This window comes from Anopheles gambiae, chromosome 2 (assembly GCF_943734735.2).
Source record: "Anopheles gambiae chromosome 2, idAnoGambNW_F1_1, whole genome shotgun sequence".
Taxonomy (NCBI): domain Eukaryota; kingdom Metazoa; phylum Arthropoda; class Insecta; order Diptera; family Culicidae; genus Anopheles; species Anopheles gambiae.
Genome location: NC_064601.1, coordinates 55,240,643 through 55,260,621, shown reverse-complemented (window position 1 = coordinate 55,260,621; position 19,979 = coordinate 55,240,643). Strand labels below are relative to the sequence as shown.

Sequence of the window (19,979 nt, the reverse complement as noted above, 5' to 3'; positions counted from 1 at the left end):
CGACGACGTCGACGGGAGACGAAGCAAATCAGTTGTTTCCGTCCCGGTTTGGCACACGTTTCTACCAAACTGATGTGTGCATGTGTTCGGTGCAGCTGCCAAGCGAGTCAACTTTTCTAAGCACAGTTCAACTGTTGCATCAATTTCACACACGCACGCATACTAGTACACATTTTGAGGTGTTTTTATTTCGGCAACTAACGCTGCCAAAGCGGGTACATCGATGCACTCACTCGGTAACTGCAACGAGCAGACACTCTACTACCCCGCATCAGGGCATCGAGGCTGAGCGTATGATCAGCACTGCATGGGAAGACGACGATTAGAATGGGGACGGCTGCACGCCCAGTGAGCTGCATACACTCACGCGTACGGGACCCATCGAGCGGTTCCCATTCCAAAATTTCCAATTTTTGATGCATCGGGCAACCGACGACTACTACTTCTGCTCCAACAACAAGGGCCGCTGTGTGAATGTGTGTTTGTGCAGTTTGGTGAGAGGAAGCATTTTCTAAACGCACTCCCCTTGATGCCGTCCGGATTGGTCGAGGGGCAGGGGAAGGTTGACGTAAAATGTGCTCTACATGCTTCAGCTTTTCGCAACGATGCGACTAAGCACGTGCCATTGCCGGGTTCGGCCGGGCAGTTCATCGTCATCGCTGGTCGTGAGCGGTGAATTTCACCCGACCCGTCTGTCGGCTGGGCACCGCCAAACAGTGCACTGACTGCATGTTGACTGTTTTCACTTAAAAAGGTAAACCAGTAGTTGGAGAAGATGACCGACTGCTCGCTACAACTGATCTGCCCGCTTCTCAAGGCTTTCTGCCGGAGGTCTAGGAAAGGTGCGAAGCACTCGAAGAAAGTGGGATGTTGCACCAGTTGCATTTACTGCTTCGCCCCGACAAGCCAGCAAATCGATACAATCGGAGCAGCGAGCAGCGCGTTCAAGAAAATGCACCACCGACGCTTTGCTGTCTGGACCGACGGCGTCTGGAAAACTCGTCGTGAGATTGTTGCTCCAATTCCCTCCGGTGCGGTGGCACACAAACACACATAGCCGCACACAGTCACCTCCGCCGAGACCGTGACGTATTTATAAAGGTGCATCGGAGCATCGTGTCCTCGGCGCCACGAACCCTCGACCCTTCTTCCTCGCGTGTAGGTCGTTGTCGTGGGGGGATGGTGTGCCGACCTTCACGGAAAACCATTACCATTCGTCGCGTGAAAGCCGGTTTGTGTATGTGCTGTTGTTGTTGTTGTTGTTGTTGCTGCTGCTGTAGTTGCGCTGTGATTATGCAACTGCAACTGACTCGGCAGTGAACGCGCGCGCGGGCAGTAGCAGCATCAGAGACAGAGCAGATTTTCCTTACACTTTCCGCACGTTGTGCTGCCGCCGCGGGAAACCGCGCCACCATGTGCACGGGATCGACCGACGGTACGACTAGTCTCGCGTGGTTGTTCGATGCCGATTTGCTGCGCTTTTCCTTCATTTCCTCTGTTTTGCGGCAGTGGCGCTGGAGCGCGCAGGACGGTGATGCATATCTTACGATGCATCTTAAGACCCGGTGAGTCGCGTGGTACGTTTCATTCACAAATCGCCCTGAAACCGTCTTCTTGCAGCGAGTACGTTGGCTCGCCTTGGCATGATTGTTCAATGGTCGCAGCGAATCTTCAATGGATTAGTCTGCACAAGCGGACGATTAGTTTCATGGTGTAAAATCATCAGCTGGTGGTTAATGAAATTGAGCAGGTTAGAATGTAGCAAACACTCTGCACGCGTGCAGTAGCCGTCCTTTCCGTTTCTCTTGTGCTGTGGCAAATGTATAGTTTGCCGTTTTGCATTAAAGGCTCCTTTTTTGTACGTAAAATCACTTTTCAAGTAATATTGGGCAATCGGTTGGGTCACATTAATATGATACGATGTGCGAGCTGGGAATGATGTAAGAATCAGTCTAGGTACAACCAGTTGCAAAACCGGATGGAACAGGAGTCATATTTAAGGTGAAAGCAAAAAAATAAGGCCCGCTTGATGCAATCCCAATTGCAGTCTACATTTGTGTCCTCTAGACACGTCCAAGTATTACTCCATACAACCTTTCCCCATTTCATGATTTTCGTTTGAGCATTTTGTGCAAATTATGTGGCGTTTTATTGCTATCAAAACGCAAAACCCTCCCCCTTGGAAAACAGTCGAGGTGTTTTAGTTTTCTTTAGTTTACCGCGTGATGGTTTTATTTAGTTTTTTGGCCGACTTCTGGCTGTACGATCGGGCGACTTTTTGCGCGTCACAAATTTATATTTCATCATACGCAAACCCGTCAGTAGTGTTTCTTGCTCTTTGCTGCACCCTCTTTTTGCTTCATATTCGATTCATTTTTGATGTCGTCTGCCCAATGTTTGTCTTTCGACTGCAGTTGTTGCAAGCGAGAAAGAACCGGCAAGAAAGAGGGAGGAGCTTCTGAAAGCTTCGATTTTTTCGAAAATAGCAGCTTAAAAGCTATTACGGAAGAATGAAAAAACAGCCTACCAGGCAGAAGGGTGACTAAACTATGTGGCTTTATTTTTTCTAGTTTTCACTTCCAACGTTGCAACACTTTGTCATGAAACAGCCATTGTGGTTAATGTAAAATCAAACAGGAAATTGATTGTTTCCAAAGTAACAAAAAATAGTACACGAATTAAATGCTTTGTGTTGATCAGTTATACTATAAACCCAAATACAGTAGCATCAGTAGAAATAAAATATTCTTTGTCTACTGATCTACAATCTGCTGGTACTAAAAAGTATCTTGTGGATCAAATTTTGTATTTTACCGTATTCGGCAGAAAAGGCAGAAAAGGCAGATATGGCAGAAAAGATGCAAACGGAAAGAAGCAATGAATTTTTTACCTTTCGAAATAAAATAAAAACTACAATACATTTTTCTATTCTGTACTTCATCAGATTGATTTTGCACATATAATCGCATATAGAAACATAATCATTTCTAGTCTTCAACACAGTTAAACAGATTTTTTTTTATTCAGAAATACATTTCCTTCTCGCAATCATGGAAGAACACCTTATCCAGGGTGTACTCGATGCAGATATTATTCGATCCTAGTCCTTCTCGAATGGTCAAAATTTTCGTAGCAGGGGTTGAGATCGTGCAATTCGTCGTCATCTGATATCATTGATAAAGAAAATGTATAATATGAATAATAATTCATATCAACAAATCAATTAGGTTATTCACGACTCTTCATTTTTTTAAACTACGATCAGCAAGCTATACGTCTTGTACCATTTGTAGGGGCGGCCCCGTGGTACAGTCGTCAACTCGCATGACTTAACAACATGACCATCGTCGGTTTAAGCCTCATATAGACCGTCCCCCAGTAGCAAGGACTGAATATACGGCTGCGTGGCAATAAGTAACAAAAGCCTTATATGTCGGCATGTGATGTGTTAAACATCTTTGCAAAGTAAGCTAGCAAAACCATGTGATGTGTTAAACATCTTTGCAAAGAGCTAGCAAAAGTTGGCTTGAAAATCAATCAAAATCAAAATCAATTTGAATCAAAATCAACTCGTGTAGTTAATTATTTACAATACAACAGATGTTAGTAATACATGCTTATTTGTCTGCCTGGTTGAATTGAACAAACTACTCTTGTACTCTTACCGAGAGATCTGTGTCTAATTATCACAAAATGTTAACAAGACTAAAATTAATATGTACAGGTAGAAAAATAAAGTATTAGAGTGGGAAAGATCAGTCGAAAAGTTAACCCACATACACACTGCATGGGGTGAGGTTAATGACAAGAGCACAAATCACTTGTTTTGTTGCTAGCCAACGACAGTGATGCTAAAGTACGAAAAGTGAAGCAAACATGAGACAGACAGAAACGCGTAGTGAAAAGAAAGTTGTACAGGAAAACTCACGCACTCATATCTTTTGCCGGCAGGAAGGAAGATGCCTCGGAAAACATCACGACATCGAAGGGCAAACAAACGATCGGAAGAATGCGACGGCAAAGTTTGCTAGCATCAAAATATTCGTCCAAGAAACCGGTCGCTGGATGCGCTGAGGTAGAGATTGCGGGGACAATGCACCATGCACACAAACACTCACAATCTGGCTTACGGCTGGATACTTTTCCAGCTCTAGCTTGGTGCCGTTTCGCAACGCAACACCGCCCAATACTGATGCATTACTTCGTCACAAAGTGTCGATTCACGATCTTCCGCAAAGCTGCTACTACTTTGGCGCTTTTCCTTCTTCTGCTGGGGTTTATTTTCCCCTTAAGTAATTTGCTTTACTTTTACTTTCCGGCTCGCAATAGTTTTCTTATCACCAATGAATCTCTTCCGGCTCGTCGCTCCCCAGCCGGTGGTGGTGAGTCACAATTGAATTCAAATACGCCCTAGCGATGACAATAAGATGCGAAACTTGCGGATGACACTTACCACTTTTCATTTAAAAAAACACTTCTTCGCCTCCTTCGTACTTCGTTTGCACTGCGCCGCGTGACGCGATTTACGTGGGACAAAAACGCGCACCGCTCGTTTCATATATGTACATAAAATAACAACTAAGCGCACGCACTAACGCACACTGCTGGAACACAGATGGAGAAGGCAAGAAGGCGTCAGTCTCGCGTAGTACACCCATCGATCGATCCTTGGGGCACAGCATCAACTGGCGACGGTTCGGCTCGGATGATGTTTGTGTGCGAGTAGTGTACGCGCACACATACAGCATCAGCGGTTGGACAATTTTTCTTGCGAGTAAGGCAGCGAGTCACGTGAGCAAAGGATCGATCACGGAAGGGTAGGTACGATCACTAGTACAGGCCGAGGAAGTTATGTATCGCACACTATGCACTACGAAACAGCAGCAACACAAGGGCACTCAACGTAAGCGGACTAGGGATGATTTCTTCAAAATCGTTCAGTTTGAACGAACTGCCACGATCACTATTTCTTTCGTTTCTGGCAGTATAGCAACCTTCCACTCTATACCTCTGTAATATCTCTATAGTATGGTTGAAACTCGTGCACAAAACTGACGGTGATTAAGTAATGGAGCTACGTTGGTTGTTCTTGCGGAGCGTACGATTGCACCGGCAGCTTTTTTATGTGTTGGTGTGATTCAGTAGCTTCTTTACCGGGTACTGAGTTTCTGTTGCGCCGCACTCGTCATAAACAGCCTATCTGCAACAGCTTGTCCCGATTCGAGACGATGCACTGATAAAACGCAATAAGCTCACGCAATTGAGGAGTTTGAATAAAAACAGTAACGAAACTCTACACGAAAAATAAAGTGAACACATTAAATCATTCGCACCAAATATTGTCCCGCGCGGCGCGCGGAACAAAACGGCAAATCAAACAAACAAACGAACCAAACCAGGAATGGTTCAGGAAATAGAATATTTCTCACAAAACTGCTCTAAAAAACGAATCAACAAAACGGCTTAACACACAAACTACCAACTACGCTAACCAACGATCACTTTACACGCACGCGCGATTGTAACGGGTCTTTGCTTAACATAGCGAGTAGCTTCAAAAATGTGTAAAACCTCAAAAAGTCGCAGTAACGCAAAACAAAAATAGTGCACAAAAAACCCCGCATAAAAAAAAAACAAAACATAAACAACCGAATACAAGAAAACGAACAAACTTTACACGACACCAACAACCGAACCGTGCTTTTGCTAGCTACGACAGCGAAAATTGTCGACATACAACGTTTTGGGGACGAAAATAATTTGAACACACTGGAACACAAACTCAAAAATGTAACCATTTTTTATGCAATACTCTTGGCACCGATGTTGTTATAGTTCACTTTTTCAACACAAGGTTTTTTTTTTGGTTGCTTCTGTGGGGCATGAATTTGGTGCTGAAGGTGGTGTAGCTGGCGGCTCGTGCCCATTTTCTTGAGGTCCAGTTTTCGCTTCGATAGCCAAATTACTGTCTACAGTTTTGGTAGCAGCTGCTTGTGCACCGGTAAAAAAAGCGTATCACTTTTTTAAGAATTCGAATCAGCCCTTGTTCACAGCGAAGTAAGTCGTGGTGAATTGTTGTTGGACCTTATGTTCGTTTCCATTCGACACTTTGCATCTCAATCCAATCCAAACCCTTACTATCGCACTATCACAAGACGATAGAAACATGATGGAGCTATTACAATACACACTAGTGCATCTTTCTACATCAGTTTCTCGCCACTGTCACAAACACATACACACGCAAAAAAAGACACATAATACATTAATTGCTATTAGCTGGAGCAGACGTTGCTGGTTCGAATGCCGTGGCCACTGCATGCTGCAAGGCGTCACACAAACACCCAAGTGTGTGCATTGCATTCGGATGAACGGATTGCGTTCCCTAGCAAAATGCTCTCAATTTAAGCTATGAACTGATCACACACAAAAATACACCAATCACTATCGCAAAACCGCAATGAACCAACAACCTAGTTCTACAGCAACGCCCGAAGCTTATTCGTTCGGTCGCTTAAGCCGCCGCTACCTTGCCGGAAGCACGTCACACACTTCCGTCAATTCACTACATCTTCACGCGCACGAATTATGTTTGCCGCTGCTGCTGACACTGTTTGGCCTGTTTTGTGCGCAACGAATTTTTTGCCCAAAAAACTTTTCTTCACTTAAAACAAACAAGCGTAACACACAAAACAGTAAAACCACGGGCACTAAGTGAATGGAATGGGGTGTTGTATGTGGTATGTTTCGCCTTCACTACACCCTACTACACCCTACACCGCGGATTAGCGATCCTGGAGACTCTCCCCGGTTGGCAACTGCGACATGTGGGCCACTTGCCGCCAACCGTCGCGTGGGTTAAGCGCTGCGGATCAGCGTGCTGGGAAAATGACTGAGCCTGACGGATTGTGCACAGGCTGGAGGAACTAGGCTTACTCGGGTCGACTCGGGCCGCGTCCGAAATTGCGTTCCGGTGCATATCGGAGCAGTGCGTTGATGCGACTGAAAAAATAACGGGGAAAACGCCGCGCAACGGACTGAATGCCATCGAGTCGAGCAGGCGCGCGCTCTGCAACGGCCTGTTGTCTCGTTCACGCGCGCTTGTCGGGCTCGTGGCGCCCCTCGTCTGTCCGCCACGCTCAACAACCCCTTTCGTGGGGTGGGGAAAGGGCACGACCACTCACGAGTGCCGCCACTCACCAACACTGGCACGGATGGCAGGCGCAGCACCAGCAGCAGCAGCAGGGAATCATGACCACCCTAACAATTGCATCCATCGCGCGTACGGCGCATGCGAAACGCGCGGCTCGATCGGTGCTGAAGCGAGTGCATCGGGAAGTGCAATTCTCTCGTCCGAAACTGCATTTGTTGCACTCAGTCTGCAGCGTTTGCGCTTTCTGCTCGCTCACTCTATCGCATTCTCCTGCGCGTTGCGAACAAACAAACGACCAAATGCGTTTTCCCCTCTCGCTGTGTGTGAGAGAAGGAGTGGAGGGGGGAGGGAGGAGTGTAGTTCTGTCCTAGAAGGGTGTGGGGAGTGAGGTGCAGCTTGCCCTTGCACATGCACTTCAGAACGAGATAACACTAGATGCGCATTTCCGAGAACGAAACCGGTGTGAGATAGGCGAGGCACAGCACAAACACATCGCCATCTGCACTCACTAGTGTGCGTGTGTACTAGATCTGTATGGGTAGTGGTCGCAGCGGTGAGACGAAGATTGGCGCACTTCCGTCTCATTGCTTCCCCTGGCCTTCATTTTTCCTGCCGACAGGCGCTCTCTTCCCCCGTGTCGCCAGCCTCCTTCCTTCGCCTTCTGCTATCTCGTTCACTCACTAGCTGCATCCTGCTCCCTCTCATGCTATTGCTCTTTTGGAGGCCAAATTTAGTGGTTTGAAAAATGTCTTTCTTCTCGGAAGTGAAGACTTGAAACAAACACGAAGGCAGCGAAATTCCCCCACAAAGAAAGGGTAACGGATGAATCACAAATAGGAATTAGCTTCCACCCTCTGCTCGTTCCATATTTAGGGTATTTTGTTGTTGTTGTCTTTGAGTTGCTATTTGTTGGTCGCAGGCTCGAATGCTATTGCTAAGCCTGTTGCTTGCTTGCTCACTCTTTCGTTCCATCGAGTGCGGAAGGAACTAGCACAAAATGCGCTCCGAGCGGTGAGCCATGCGGCTGGAACGTGCTTAGAAAATTGGCACTTCTTGCGTACTTGGAATTATAATGCAGTCTTGCGGCCCCCCCAATGACGATAATGTGACGATGAAAGATGATGATGATGCGTTGAGAAGTGCTAAGCGCCCCAAAACGAAGAGACAAAGAAGAGAGAGAGAGAGGGAGAGGGGAGGAGAGAAAGAGAGAGAGAGAGAGAGAGAGAGAGAGAGAGAGAGAATAAAACGAGACAGCAGTCAAAGAGAACAAAGCGCTACAGGGGGATGATGAACTGGGGAATGGGGCTAGTTCGAAGGACATAAAACGAAACCAATGGCACGGAACGAGAGAGAGAGAGAGAGACAGAAAGAGAAAGAGAATCGCGAAATGTGTATGCACTACGGAGAGCTGAGCGAGATGAAGAAACTTGTTGCATCTTGCAATAGTGCAGCATTGTGAGATCGCTTCCCGCTTCGGCCTTCACGATGTCCCCGCCGTTCTTGTCTTGCTTTTGATGGTGCTTATTTCCTTTGAGACTGTAATCAGCTACTAGGAAGAACGACAAGAGTGTGTTTCTTTTCCCTGGGATGCATATCCCGGTCGTGAAAATAGTTATCTATTTCATAAAAATTATCTTTGCAAACTGAATGATTGTCATTTACAAATGGTTTTAGCAAACTTAATTTTGACAGTGGATCAGTATCCGCCTTATTATGCGTAACCGTATGGTAACGATCACTTGACTAAGAGTCAAAGCAGGTCGAATCTGGTGTCTTCCATAATGTTGGAAGTCATCTAACGCCAAAAGGACTTGTGGGACTTTTGATAAGAAGGTTTTCTCAGAAAGCCTTGAATTCATCAGTTGAAAGGTTAAAACACAATCGTGTGTTACTGCTATTCACAAGCTCATAAAGTTTCCCGGTTGTTGATGCGGTTGGCTGGCGAATTGGTGATTAGCGTTCGTGATGCAGAGACTTATTTTGATAAGAACAGTGTATTGCGTGTGCGTATGCGTTTTGGTTTGCGAAAATGCAATGCTGATAAGCGTTTGTGTTGAACGAATGCTAAAGGGGGAATACACTACACACTTCAAATGTGAGCTTAGTGGTATTTAATTGAAATATTTCTTCTTCTTCTTCTTTGGCACAACAACCGTTGTCATTCAAGGCTTGAACTAATGGGCTTAGCTTTCAGTGACTGATTGATTACCATAGTAAGATAGTTAGTCCTACGTTTGGGGGCACAGCCATTCGGGGCTTGAACCTATGACGGGCATGTTGTTAAGTCGTTCGAGTAGACGACTGTTCCACGAGACTGGCCCAATATTTTATATAAACTTAAATATTTTTTTAATAAAAAAGTCTAATTTTCGTAGCAAGATACCCGCCTACTTCCACACTCTCTCTAATTTTAATCAAAATCTCTAAAAAAAATTTGTAAACTGTTTTTAAAAATAGTAAGAAAACTATTCTATGCGTTTAAATGTAATCATATATCTATAATACCAAACAAGTTTCAGTACAATGCCCATATTTCATGCTGAAAACGTAGGGCGTGGTCTTTTTTACTTTTATGAAAAAACTAGTATTTCTAAATAACACATTTATAAACGTATAAAACAGTGTAATAAAAATGTGAATTGTGTCAATTATTACCTAAATTGTGATTTAAAAAAAATTAACAAGAAATCAAATTTTATCTACTTTCAAAACAATGAAATATGCTATAAGGACAAAAAATAAATATTGAGCAATCATTTACTTCATCTTGAAAAATCTAATGCGAACAAATGCTGCAGACGTAAGTTGCATCTACTGACACAAATCAACAGGTTTCTGTGTAGCAAGGCGTGACGTCACCATACGAATGCTTAGAAAATAAACAGAGACACACTCCATACGAGTCGTTGCAAACGAAGACTTCTGATATCAAAACAGCTTCTGAAGCATCCCACCTTTCAATATATTAAGTAACATGAAACAACTCACCAACGTTATTCATCTTATCTGATGTGCTTTCAATTGGATGAAGATCATGCAATGCTGAAGACTGATGAAGCTGATGCATCGAAATATGATGAATGTGATGATGGAAGTGGTGAGGCGGTAATTTAGACTGCTGTTTGATAAGACCACCTCCACCACGATTAGTCACTTCAGAGTCTAAACAAAACATGTCGCTCTAACCACTTGTGTGTGAGCTCTAATATTGTAGCTACGGTAGTTCAAATGTATCTCACTTACGATCACTACGATTTGAAGCCAAATATACTGACACCGATTGAAACACTTATTCGTTTCTGCTAGTTCAGGATAGTTGAGTTATTGACATATATTCACAATTTCACTAATCCACACAGCAACACCTTCCAAACATCTATCTTCATTGTGATTTACTGAATATTCCCCATGCGACTCCGACCACCATGCGTCTCCACCGAATTCTCTTCCTCTCAAACAAGTTACAGAAGTCAGCTGTTAAATGAACCAAGCAATCAAATTAACAACAGGCGGCATGTACCAATATCTCTTTGTTCAAAAAGCGGTTTTATCATCAGATTTATATTAAAAGTTTGGGACACAAGTAAAATAGTATATTTTCTACCAACTGTAGGCTTTTTTTGTAGATGACGCGATTATATTGAAAAACTTTAGTTGCACTTTTACTTCACTGTGAGAAACACCAGCTTTGCAATGACTGAAATTTTGGCATGCTACACGCCAGGATCGCTAGCAGCGCACGGTATTGTTGTTCGAGAACTACTACAACATCCGAATCGACCCGGTCCGGGCGAGAGTCACTTGTTGCACTCGCCATCGACGAAAAACTTGTCCAAATAAAAGCGACGACATTGCCGAGAATGCGGAAGTGCAAGAAGACGGCAGGCTGATAGCGGAAACGTGGTGCGTGGTGAGCAGGTCGGGTTGGTTCCGAAAAATTGCCCCAAACCACTCTCTCTCTTTCGCGTTCTCCGTTTAACGAAACAGTGTAAAAAGCAGGACGATCAAGAGGGAGTGCTGCACCATGGTTTAGCGTGGTGCTGGTGTCTAGAGCCACACTATTCGACATCTTCTCCTGCTCCCCTGACCCGAACTCTTCCTGCAGGATTTTGCGCGAAAATAGGGATGAAGCACGAACGTACTCAGTTTCGTAAGTTGTCTGAGAGGAGGAGAAGAGGAGGGGGGAGGGGTTGGTTGTTGGCTCGAAGGATGGTGAGACGACCCGAAAACTACCGAACTCTGAACGAACCCCTAACGAATTCCCGTTTCAACTAGGACGCGCGTGGTGCAAGACACAAAAGACGGCATGTGGGGGTGCTCCTGCTGGCTAGTTTTTCCACGCCATCACAACAAGAATGCCGTGGTGTTTGTGCATATGCATCCGAAAAAGAGCAAACGAGACAAAGTGAGAGAGACTTTGCGGTAGGAAAAGTGAGAGCGAACGAGATAGTGTACAGTGAGAGAAAGTGTGCAGCACGCGAAGTCGATGAAGCGACTAGGAAGCCGAAATGCAATGCATTGCGATAACATGGCCGAGGGACGGGAAGGACGGTTTTGAAAAATGTACAAAACAAAGAGTTGGGAAAAATGTATTGCCCAACGCACACAATGCCACGGTTTGCAGCTGTGTGCGGGCGGCGAAAGAGACGGTACGATCGGTGCGATAGAGATGGACTGGTTGGGTGTATGTGTGACTGCATGTGCCGGTAGAGGCAGGGTGGTGATAGGAGACGGTAAGGACGGGACGACTAGAAAATAGCAAATACGAGCAGGATCCTTCGGGATTCGGTGCTTCCAAAAAGGCGAAGAAAACAACAAAATCCTTGCCACGAACGGTTGAGCGAACGAGCGCAGAGTATGCACACGAGCGTCGAATCGAACGAACGAAAAGTGACGAACGAAAAATAGCCAAATCGCCTGAACGGAACCGTCCTCGCCAAGGAAGCTTGATAACTAAAAACATTTGCAGGAATGAGGCCGCGATCGTGCAACAAATGGGACGAGGTGAGCGCAGGGATAAAATGTAATAACAGCACCAAGAAAGGGGGGAAAACACGCGGAATTCTTTCTCGCCCGTAGGTGTGCGAACGAAAAAGAAAATCAACACCAACACTAACAGCTTAAGTAGTGCGAGTAGCAACAGCATACCGGGCGAAGCACGACAGGGGTAACAATATAATAAAATGAGGAAATGAAAACTAGCAATCGAAGGAGGAGAACAAGGCAGGAAAATAGGAAAGGCAGACCGAAAAAAGCGTTATAAAAATGTCTCGGCACAGGGAAGCGGGAAGGCAACGCCACAACACCGGGAGATGTTTGACGCTGTGTGTGCAAAAAAGTAAACTATGGCAAGAAAACTACATAATGCGTCCAAATGTTATTATATACACACGCTTCTCTATCACACTGCATGCGAACAAGGCGGTAGCGGTAGCTCTCGAGCGGTGCTTATATTTCGGTGCGTTTCCATCTCTGTTGCTCTGTTTGGAAATCTTTTTTTATTTTCTACAACAAACGAAAGTCTTGTTTAATTATTTCACTGATTCCTTGTTTTTTTGTCGATGTCGGTGCTTTTCGCCTAACGAGCATGATGCTTGTTTTTTTATAATCTCTTTTATATAATTTTAGCAAACGTACTTCAAATCTACTTGATACAACTATAAAAAAGCTCATAGCTCATACTCATAGCTTTGGTTCGGTTTATAAAAAAGAGGCTATTTATTTCGTATTGGAATGGAATGGAACAAAAAAATGGATAAATTTTCTAATGTATTAGATAAGTAGTTCAATAACTTAGACATCGATTGCATGCAACACAATCGTACACTGCTTCTCACCGCAGAAAGCATGTGCACGAGCTCCAAAGAGGCTAACGTCAAACGCAATGGTAAAACCACCTGTTGGTGGTTTGTTGATGCATATTGACTGAAAGAATGCCAAACATAGTGTCATTCTGCAGGGCTAGGATTGAATGAACACAGAGAATCAAAGTGGCCACACTGATCCTGGTTTTTCAGTTATTAGTTATAATAGTTTTATAATAGCTTATAGTTTTAACTTATTGATCTGTTGATGATGATGATTCACTTTTGTACTAAAAGCTCAATCGCTGTCAAGTTATGTCAGATTTTGCTTCCGTAAAGGAACATTTTCAGAGCTTTTATATTTGATCAGCATCGGCTAAAACTTGCCAGTTATATATTTAACGCTATTTTGATTTAGATTAAAGAAGATGAAGATATAAACTCTGGATGAAAGAATAGTTTCAAAAGATGGTAATTCTACGAAACATAGACCTTGCATACCACTTATAATTTAAGCATAAAACAAATTACACATTAAAATCCATAATAAATGCACAAACCACACCACCAACCATTGAATTTGAGGGACGGATCGGAAAATAAATATTAAAAAAAATCATTTTCCCTCAAAGTGGACGAACCTGCATTCGAGATGTTGGTCAACTGGGACGAACGTCTGGTCTGGTCCCATTCCGGCACATGTTCCCCTGACTAAGCCACCCTGACCCGCCTTGTGCTAGTGTTAGTGAGTGGACCTGTGTGTAAGGAGGCGCATTTGCACAGTGCGCATTGCACATGGAAGAAGAAAGATGGAACGGCAACGACGGCGGATCCACAAAAAATAAAATGTATGGAACAGCAGCCGCAACAACACAAAAAACGGCGCTCAGCTTCATCTAAAATCGTCTCGGTTTTTCTTGCGCTCCGTCGTCCATCGGTGAAACTGCAATGAGGAAAAAATCTCCATGGCACCAGAGAAAAATAACGAAACTGAAGGAAAGACAAGTCTTATCGGAAGGGAGCGCGAAAGAAACAGCTATAGCTGGCATCGACAAACTAGTGCTACGGAACTAGGAAACTGAGGAGCATATCTGGAAAAAAATCAACTCCCAATCTCCTATCCCTTCCACCTCCCTCTTCATGTGGCCAAGTGTGGTGGTACAACGGGTGTGAAGAAGGTTGATGCAATTTTTATACACTCTTCGATGCTTTTTTGTGCAGTGTGCGACAGTATAAGTGTATATATGTGTGCGTCAATTTCTGCGTTTTTCTCATCGCTTTAGAGCTAGCCAGGGTATGGCCTGATAGTTTGCGTCTTGGCACAGGCGGAAGCGGATATCATCAATATTTTTTGTTTGTTCCTCTACTAAAAATCCGAACCCAACTGGACATCTCGCTCAAGAGGCAGGCGAGCCCCGGGCAACGAAACGATCTGGATGCGTGGAGACGAAAAGGATGACCATCCCATTTTTTGTGCTTTTCTTTTCGTTTGGTTCAGCTTTTCTCGCCCGTCGGGTGGCATTTCCCTTCTTGGCTCCGTTCCAGTATACATGGTGAAGGAATCGAAATTGAGGAAGAGAAGCAGCTCGTACTTTGATATTCGGTTTTTGCATTGACCCTACGAGTGCACTCAACTACACTGGCACAGACGAACGGTCCGCTCGCACACACATGAAAGTGGGCGCTAGGTGGCTACTGTGGCCAAAGGGAGCGTCCAGCGGACTAAAGGGTGCAAAAGCAGGGACGGAGCAATATCGCGTTTCGTTACCGAGTGCCATCCCTGGCGTCGGCGGTGGCGTGTAGAATGAAAATGAATAATAAATAAGCACATAAGGAAGCGCATCGTTGCGCCAGTGTGCTGTGCAATGTCCCGGGACTCGCCCTGGACGGACTGTCGGAAATGGTCCGGGTCCTGAGCAAAACTTTAAATTGAAGACGTGAAACCGGCGCAGTGTGGAAGGGGAGGAAAAAAATTAGATCCTGCCCGAAACCGAGAGCCGCGGATGGATAAAAGCAGGACAGGGGGAGCTCTGACAGAAGCGCGGGATGGGCTGTGAAAAAAATCATTAATTTTTGCTTCCCTTGCCTCGCAGGCCCTCTGGAGGATTCGTTGCGTTGTCTAAGTGTGAGTATAGCTTGGCATTTTTGTTTGACCGTTCGCTCTTTTTCACTCGTTAGCATTTGCGATTGTAAAGCTGCGACGGGGTTATTTCTAATGAAGAAACCATCGCAAATCGTGGTTGGGGTGAGGGTGGTTTTCTCCATTTGTTTTGTTTTCGAACGAACCGAACGAACTCTTGGGGACATGCATCGTCCCTATCGACGAGCGCAGGAGAATAGGAGAAGCCAACTACTTTTTTGTCGATTTGCTTTGTTGCATCTTTTGGCAGTACAAAAAAAAGCGAACGATTGGTCTTCGAAATTGGAAGCGATGGAAATGGACAAACAACGCGATGAAAACCAAAAAAATTGTCACCCAGCTCAAAACATACTAGAGGCAAAGATCTTTTGCTAGGAGTCAGTACGGTAAATGGAAACAAGCCAGAGGTAGTGTGGATTGGAAGTTCGATAGCCTTTTCTGCTGTACGTGATGTATCGATGATGGTTTCCAATGAAAGAACGTTCATTATCCAGCAGCGTTCATCCCGGTCCTGCTGATGCAAATTTGCAGACATAACCTATAGTATTTTCGAAATAAAAATAGCTTGGATAGAGATTTTGTCAGCCTGGATAAAGATCCATTCAGCTTGGATAGAGATGGCTCAACGACTCCGATACCATTATATTGGGATTGAATTTTTATCTGTCTTTGTGGTTCAACCCCATTAGATTTAATGTGTATTTATGTATGATTATTATTTGTTCATTTATGATAAAAATTATTAAAAATTTCTATATTATTTTTTTAAATGGTACACACAAAAATATAAAAAAAAACTTATTAAACATTTCGATTGATCAATAACCATCTTAAAATAGCTATTCAATTTGCAGCAGATGCTTTAGATTGCATGCATAGTGAAACCGTTGAAGGTGATGGTGTCCCATTTATTTGCTCAGTAGCAAAGATAGCGGTGACAACCTGTTGCTCTCAGTTTTCTAAGTGCGATACACGCTGCATAAACACGATCTACTGTATGACCCATACTTACAAGGGCTCTTTTTAATCGTAAAACATGCGTGTGATTATGTCTTGCAGTGCTGGTTGTACGATAATCATGAAAGTCGATTAGCTGTTTAGTGATGAACTGTCTCTTCCCCATATTTTTCATTCTGCCTCGAGGCTACATCTCACACAGCCAGCTAGCTAAATATTGTGGGCCGCCCAGACCGGAAGCTGCGGCAGAGGTACAAACAAAAACAATAAAAACAACAACAACAACCGCAACAACAGCAACACCAACAACAGCACCGACAAAAAGACATAAACTTTTGCCAACATTCCATTCATCCGGCCAGTACGACACTATCTCTTGCGCCAGTATGCATCCCGTGCTCGCTATTCGCTCTCCTGCCGGGACAATTTCTACAAGCCGTTTTGAAAGGGTTCGGTTTGAGTAGGCCGCTTCCGCTCGCTTGCCCCAGTACCAGTGCCCCAGTGCAAGATATGCGACCGGCACAGACTGCACGGCTGACGGTTGGGCTAGACCATCAACAAGTGTTTCCGCCAGCGAAGCTAGCGTCGGCTTGCCATCGCCAACGGGTGCCTGGCATGCTGCCAACGTGAGCTCGATGGTCATAACGGCGGCGTCACGGCATTATACACCATCGAAAAACGCCAAACCACCATTGGAGTACTCTTGACGCGCTTAGTGCACGGAATTGCACGGATAGAGGCGAGTGGCCTCTCTAAGTGCACCGCGACCGAAGGTTACCGGAGGCGGGGATGAAATTATCTTCCCATCGTGTTCCGTGCCAGGTCGCGAGCTTTTGGCGAATGTACGCTTGGTCGAAGCGTAAACAAACAATATCCGTTGCGCGACACGGAAGCCTCGTGTGCCGTTCGATGGGCCACTATTCCACCGCATCATATGACAGCGAGCGAAGAGCAAAGACAAACCGCCAGAAATAATGCCGCCTTCCGGGAAGTCAACTGTCTGGCGTGTGAAACTTGTTATTTGGTTTAAATTTCGCGAAACAGCAGCTTTCACGGGGTGTGGGATGGAAAGCAAATCATTTGCAGTTTTAACACAGTTTTTTGGGAAACCTATTTGTACTGAAAAGTCATGATGTATCTAGTTTCTGCCACTCTTTATTGAACCCCTGTGGAGAGTTTCAGAGGATAATGGAGACGCCTGGTGGAAACAGTACACTGGTAGAGAAAGGGAAATTTAACTCACCTGAAGTACCTCTTCCCTGTCGGAATCCTTTCAATCGTAAGTGGTATGGAAACGGTTCATAGAGTTTAAGCTCGAAACAAAACAAAACTGTAGATAATTGTATTAGATGAGCGCCTACAAAACGATATGAACAGCCGATATGAAAACAAACTAGGCCAAAAAAACATTTTCCCAAACAGCTCAAGCTAACAGGTACTTCAGCGCCTCACGGACACAGCTCTGAAGTTGTGCTCTGCCAACTTCAACGTTCAACCGTTTCTAACAGCAACCCATGAAAGGCAAGCACCCGAACGAATCACAGGAAACGAATCCGACAGCCACAACTGGTCGTATGCAACAGTCTGCCAGCTTGTTTCCGCCTTAAATTTTGTGGGATTTTTCTCATGAAAGGAAAGCGACTGTCCAACTGCCAACCGCCTAAAATAAGACACAGAAAACAGGAGCGAACCAAAAGCTGCCACTGCTATCAGGGTGGGTGGTGATGGGAAAATTGGCTTCCGTTTTGCCCGTACGCGCCGAGCCTGAAACCAATTGTCTGGCCAGCTGCATCGAAACAGAACACTCGCCATGCATTACTCTCTCTCTCTCTCTCTCTCTCTCTCTCTCTCTCTCTCTCTCTCTCTCTCTCTCTCTCTCTCTCTATTTGCCTCTGCATTTGTTGCACCAAGGCGCAACAGGCTGATGCTATTGAAGCTTGTATTTGAGGTTGCTTTCATTGGAGTCCTTTTTCAAACGCTTCCGTCCAATTGCGGCAAGGCAACGATGGAGTATGGGTGAACAGATTTACCCCGAAAATGGTCAATTCTGTTGGTTTATGGTTACGGTTTCGTTGGCACAAAAAAAACCATAGCAAGCTACAGCGACGACCGGTTGACTGGCTTTGTTGTTGCATCGTGCCCAATGCTGCCAACGTCTGACATGCAGCTGGACAGGAACCACTTGTTTCTATCGGTGTGCTTGCGAGGCATACCATTCGCCTTGCACGACAACGATTGCAACGACGATTGGATACAAAAAGTGCCCACTTTCCCGAAAAACCGAGCACACGTACAAGACTCTGGTCAGCGGCTGTCCTCTTGAGAGGCAATCCATACGATTGCACTCCTTTTCGGCCGTTTAGCTGCGCTGAAGGATGTTGTATCCTTATCGCTTGCCTCAAATACTCACTTTCAAATGAGCACGGTACACCAGCAGCACACAAAATTCCCACACATGAACCATGTCAGCCGAACGACCAATGCAGACGACCGGTTATCTCTATCAATTTCAAAAGTTCACCCCACAAAAAGTTGATCGTTGCAGATTTGGGTGCCATTTAACTTTCGGCCTACGTCCAAACGACGAGAATACTGTATCGTTTTGGTACGGTAGTGTGTGTCCTGCCGGTGCCGGTGCAGACCATGTTCGTTTGCCGTACCGTGATTGCCGGGCTGAGCGTACCAGCGTGTAGACTGGTACTGTCCGTCCGGCACATGTTTTCGGTTGTTTGGGCAAATGTTTTTGGCCGCTCGTCAGATTCGTCGGTTAAAAGGATTAAGTTATTAAGTGATTTTGTACATTGCCGGGTCCACACTTCCAGTGCATAGTGGGAAGCCGGGTCCACAGTGCAAATAATGGGAAGGTGAGTACGTTAAGCAGGAGCCGTTCGGAGAGCAACCACCAGTTGCTTCTCGAGGGTTACGAGATGAATGCGTGACGGAGTCGCACGTATGCTGCCAATTAATAGTGTTTGAAGTTGAATTTGAACTTGTGAAAGAGACCGAACGAAACGACGGGATAGGGGATTACGATACAAAACAGTGATGTTTTGAGCAGAGAAGAGCGTTTTTTCTGCTAGCAGACGCAAGTCACTAGACGAAATGGGCTTAAAGAAATTGTTATGAATCCAACTTCAAAATCTAGGAAATCCTTGCTAACTTTTTATTTTATGTCACCATTTTCTAACACCTTTGATGTGCATTGCAATGAGCTTTTCTACAAAATTATAATCACTTTTAAAATGTAGGTTGGGATTTTAAAAAAACCTTAAGGAAAACGAAACAACTCCTTACATCATGAAAACTTGCAAACCGATTCAAATGCAAAATTCAGCACTTAATCAAAATCCCATATCATCCTTTCCATATGTGTTGCAAAACAAAGTGTAAGATTATACACTACACCCTCTACACCGTGCAACTTGTTACTCGCAATTTTCGAAGAAGGCGATATCGATTGCATTGAATGAATAACGCATTACCCACCATTACGTTGCTGCCACCAATTTTGGGCGAGACGGTTCCATCCATCAATCGGTTCAATATTGAAAATCCCTCATTGATTTATTTGTGTGAAAAGACCATGCACCGTGCCATCTGTTTCTGCTCCGTCGCCATCGCCGACCGAAACCGACAAACATTCCACAAACGCGCAAGGACCTACTGGCAACAATGCACCGACGGCGTCGCACCATTTGATGGTGCGATTTTGTGCTGGAAAGAAAACTTTTCACCCTCACACCCTGCCATCCGCAATCCACTGCCGGCTCGGGATGGCGTCGACGTTTGTCGCTGTTTTCGGTCCTACTTGCAACGGAAACCTGTTGCCTGTTCCATGCTGAGCGTTGTGTGTATGCAGCACACTACTACCACCAGCATCGGAAACGGTTGCCACATTCCCTGTCTGCTCGTCTGGCACACACTG

The 19,979-nt window shown here is 44.9% G+C and overlaps 1 protein-coding gene across 29 annotated transcripts in view; it reads right to left on the bottom strand.

Annotated features, from left to right (window-relative positions):
* The window catches only part of LOC3291023 (mushroom body large-type Kenyon cell-specific protein 1), a 111,942-nt gene that overhangs the window by 60,178 nt on the left and 31,785 nt on the right, over positions 1 to 19,979 (bottom strand). For 2 of the 29 annotated variants that reach the window (XM_061641649.1, XM_061641657.1), the window contains exons 1-2: positions 6,937 to 8,320; positions 3,933 to 5,293 (exon numbers count right to left, since the gene is read on the bottom strand). The exons of 11 other annotated variants lie outside the window; for them this stretch is intronic. In XM_061641649.1, the coding sequence (XP_061497633.1) occupies positions 3,933 to 3,975 (43 nt within the window). In that variant the 5' untranslated portion in view covers positions 3,976 to 5,293; positions 6,937 to 8,320. Of the gene's footprint in view, positions 1 to 3,928; positions 5,294 to 6,777; positions 8,321 to 19,979 lie in introns of those variants that run through there. 16 more of the 29 variants (XM_061641660.1, XM_061641664.1, XM_061641662.1 and 13 more) reach the window with 11 other exon arrangements.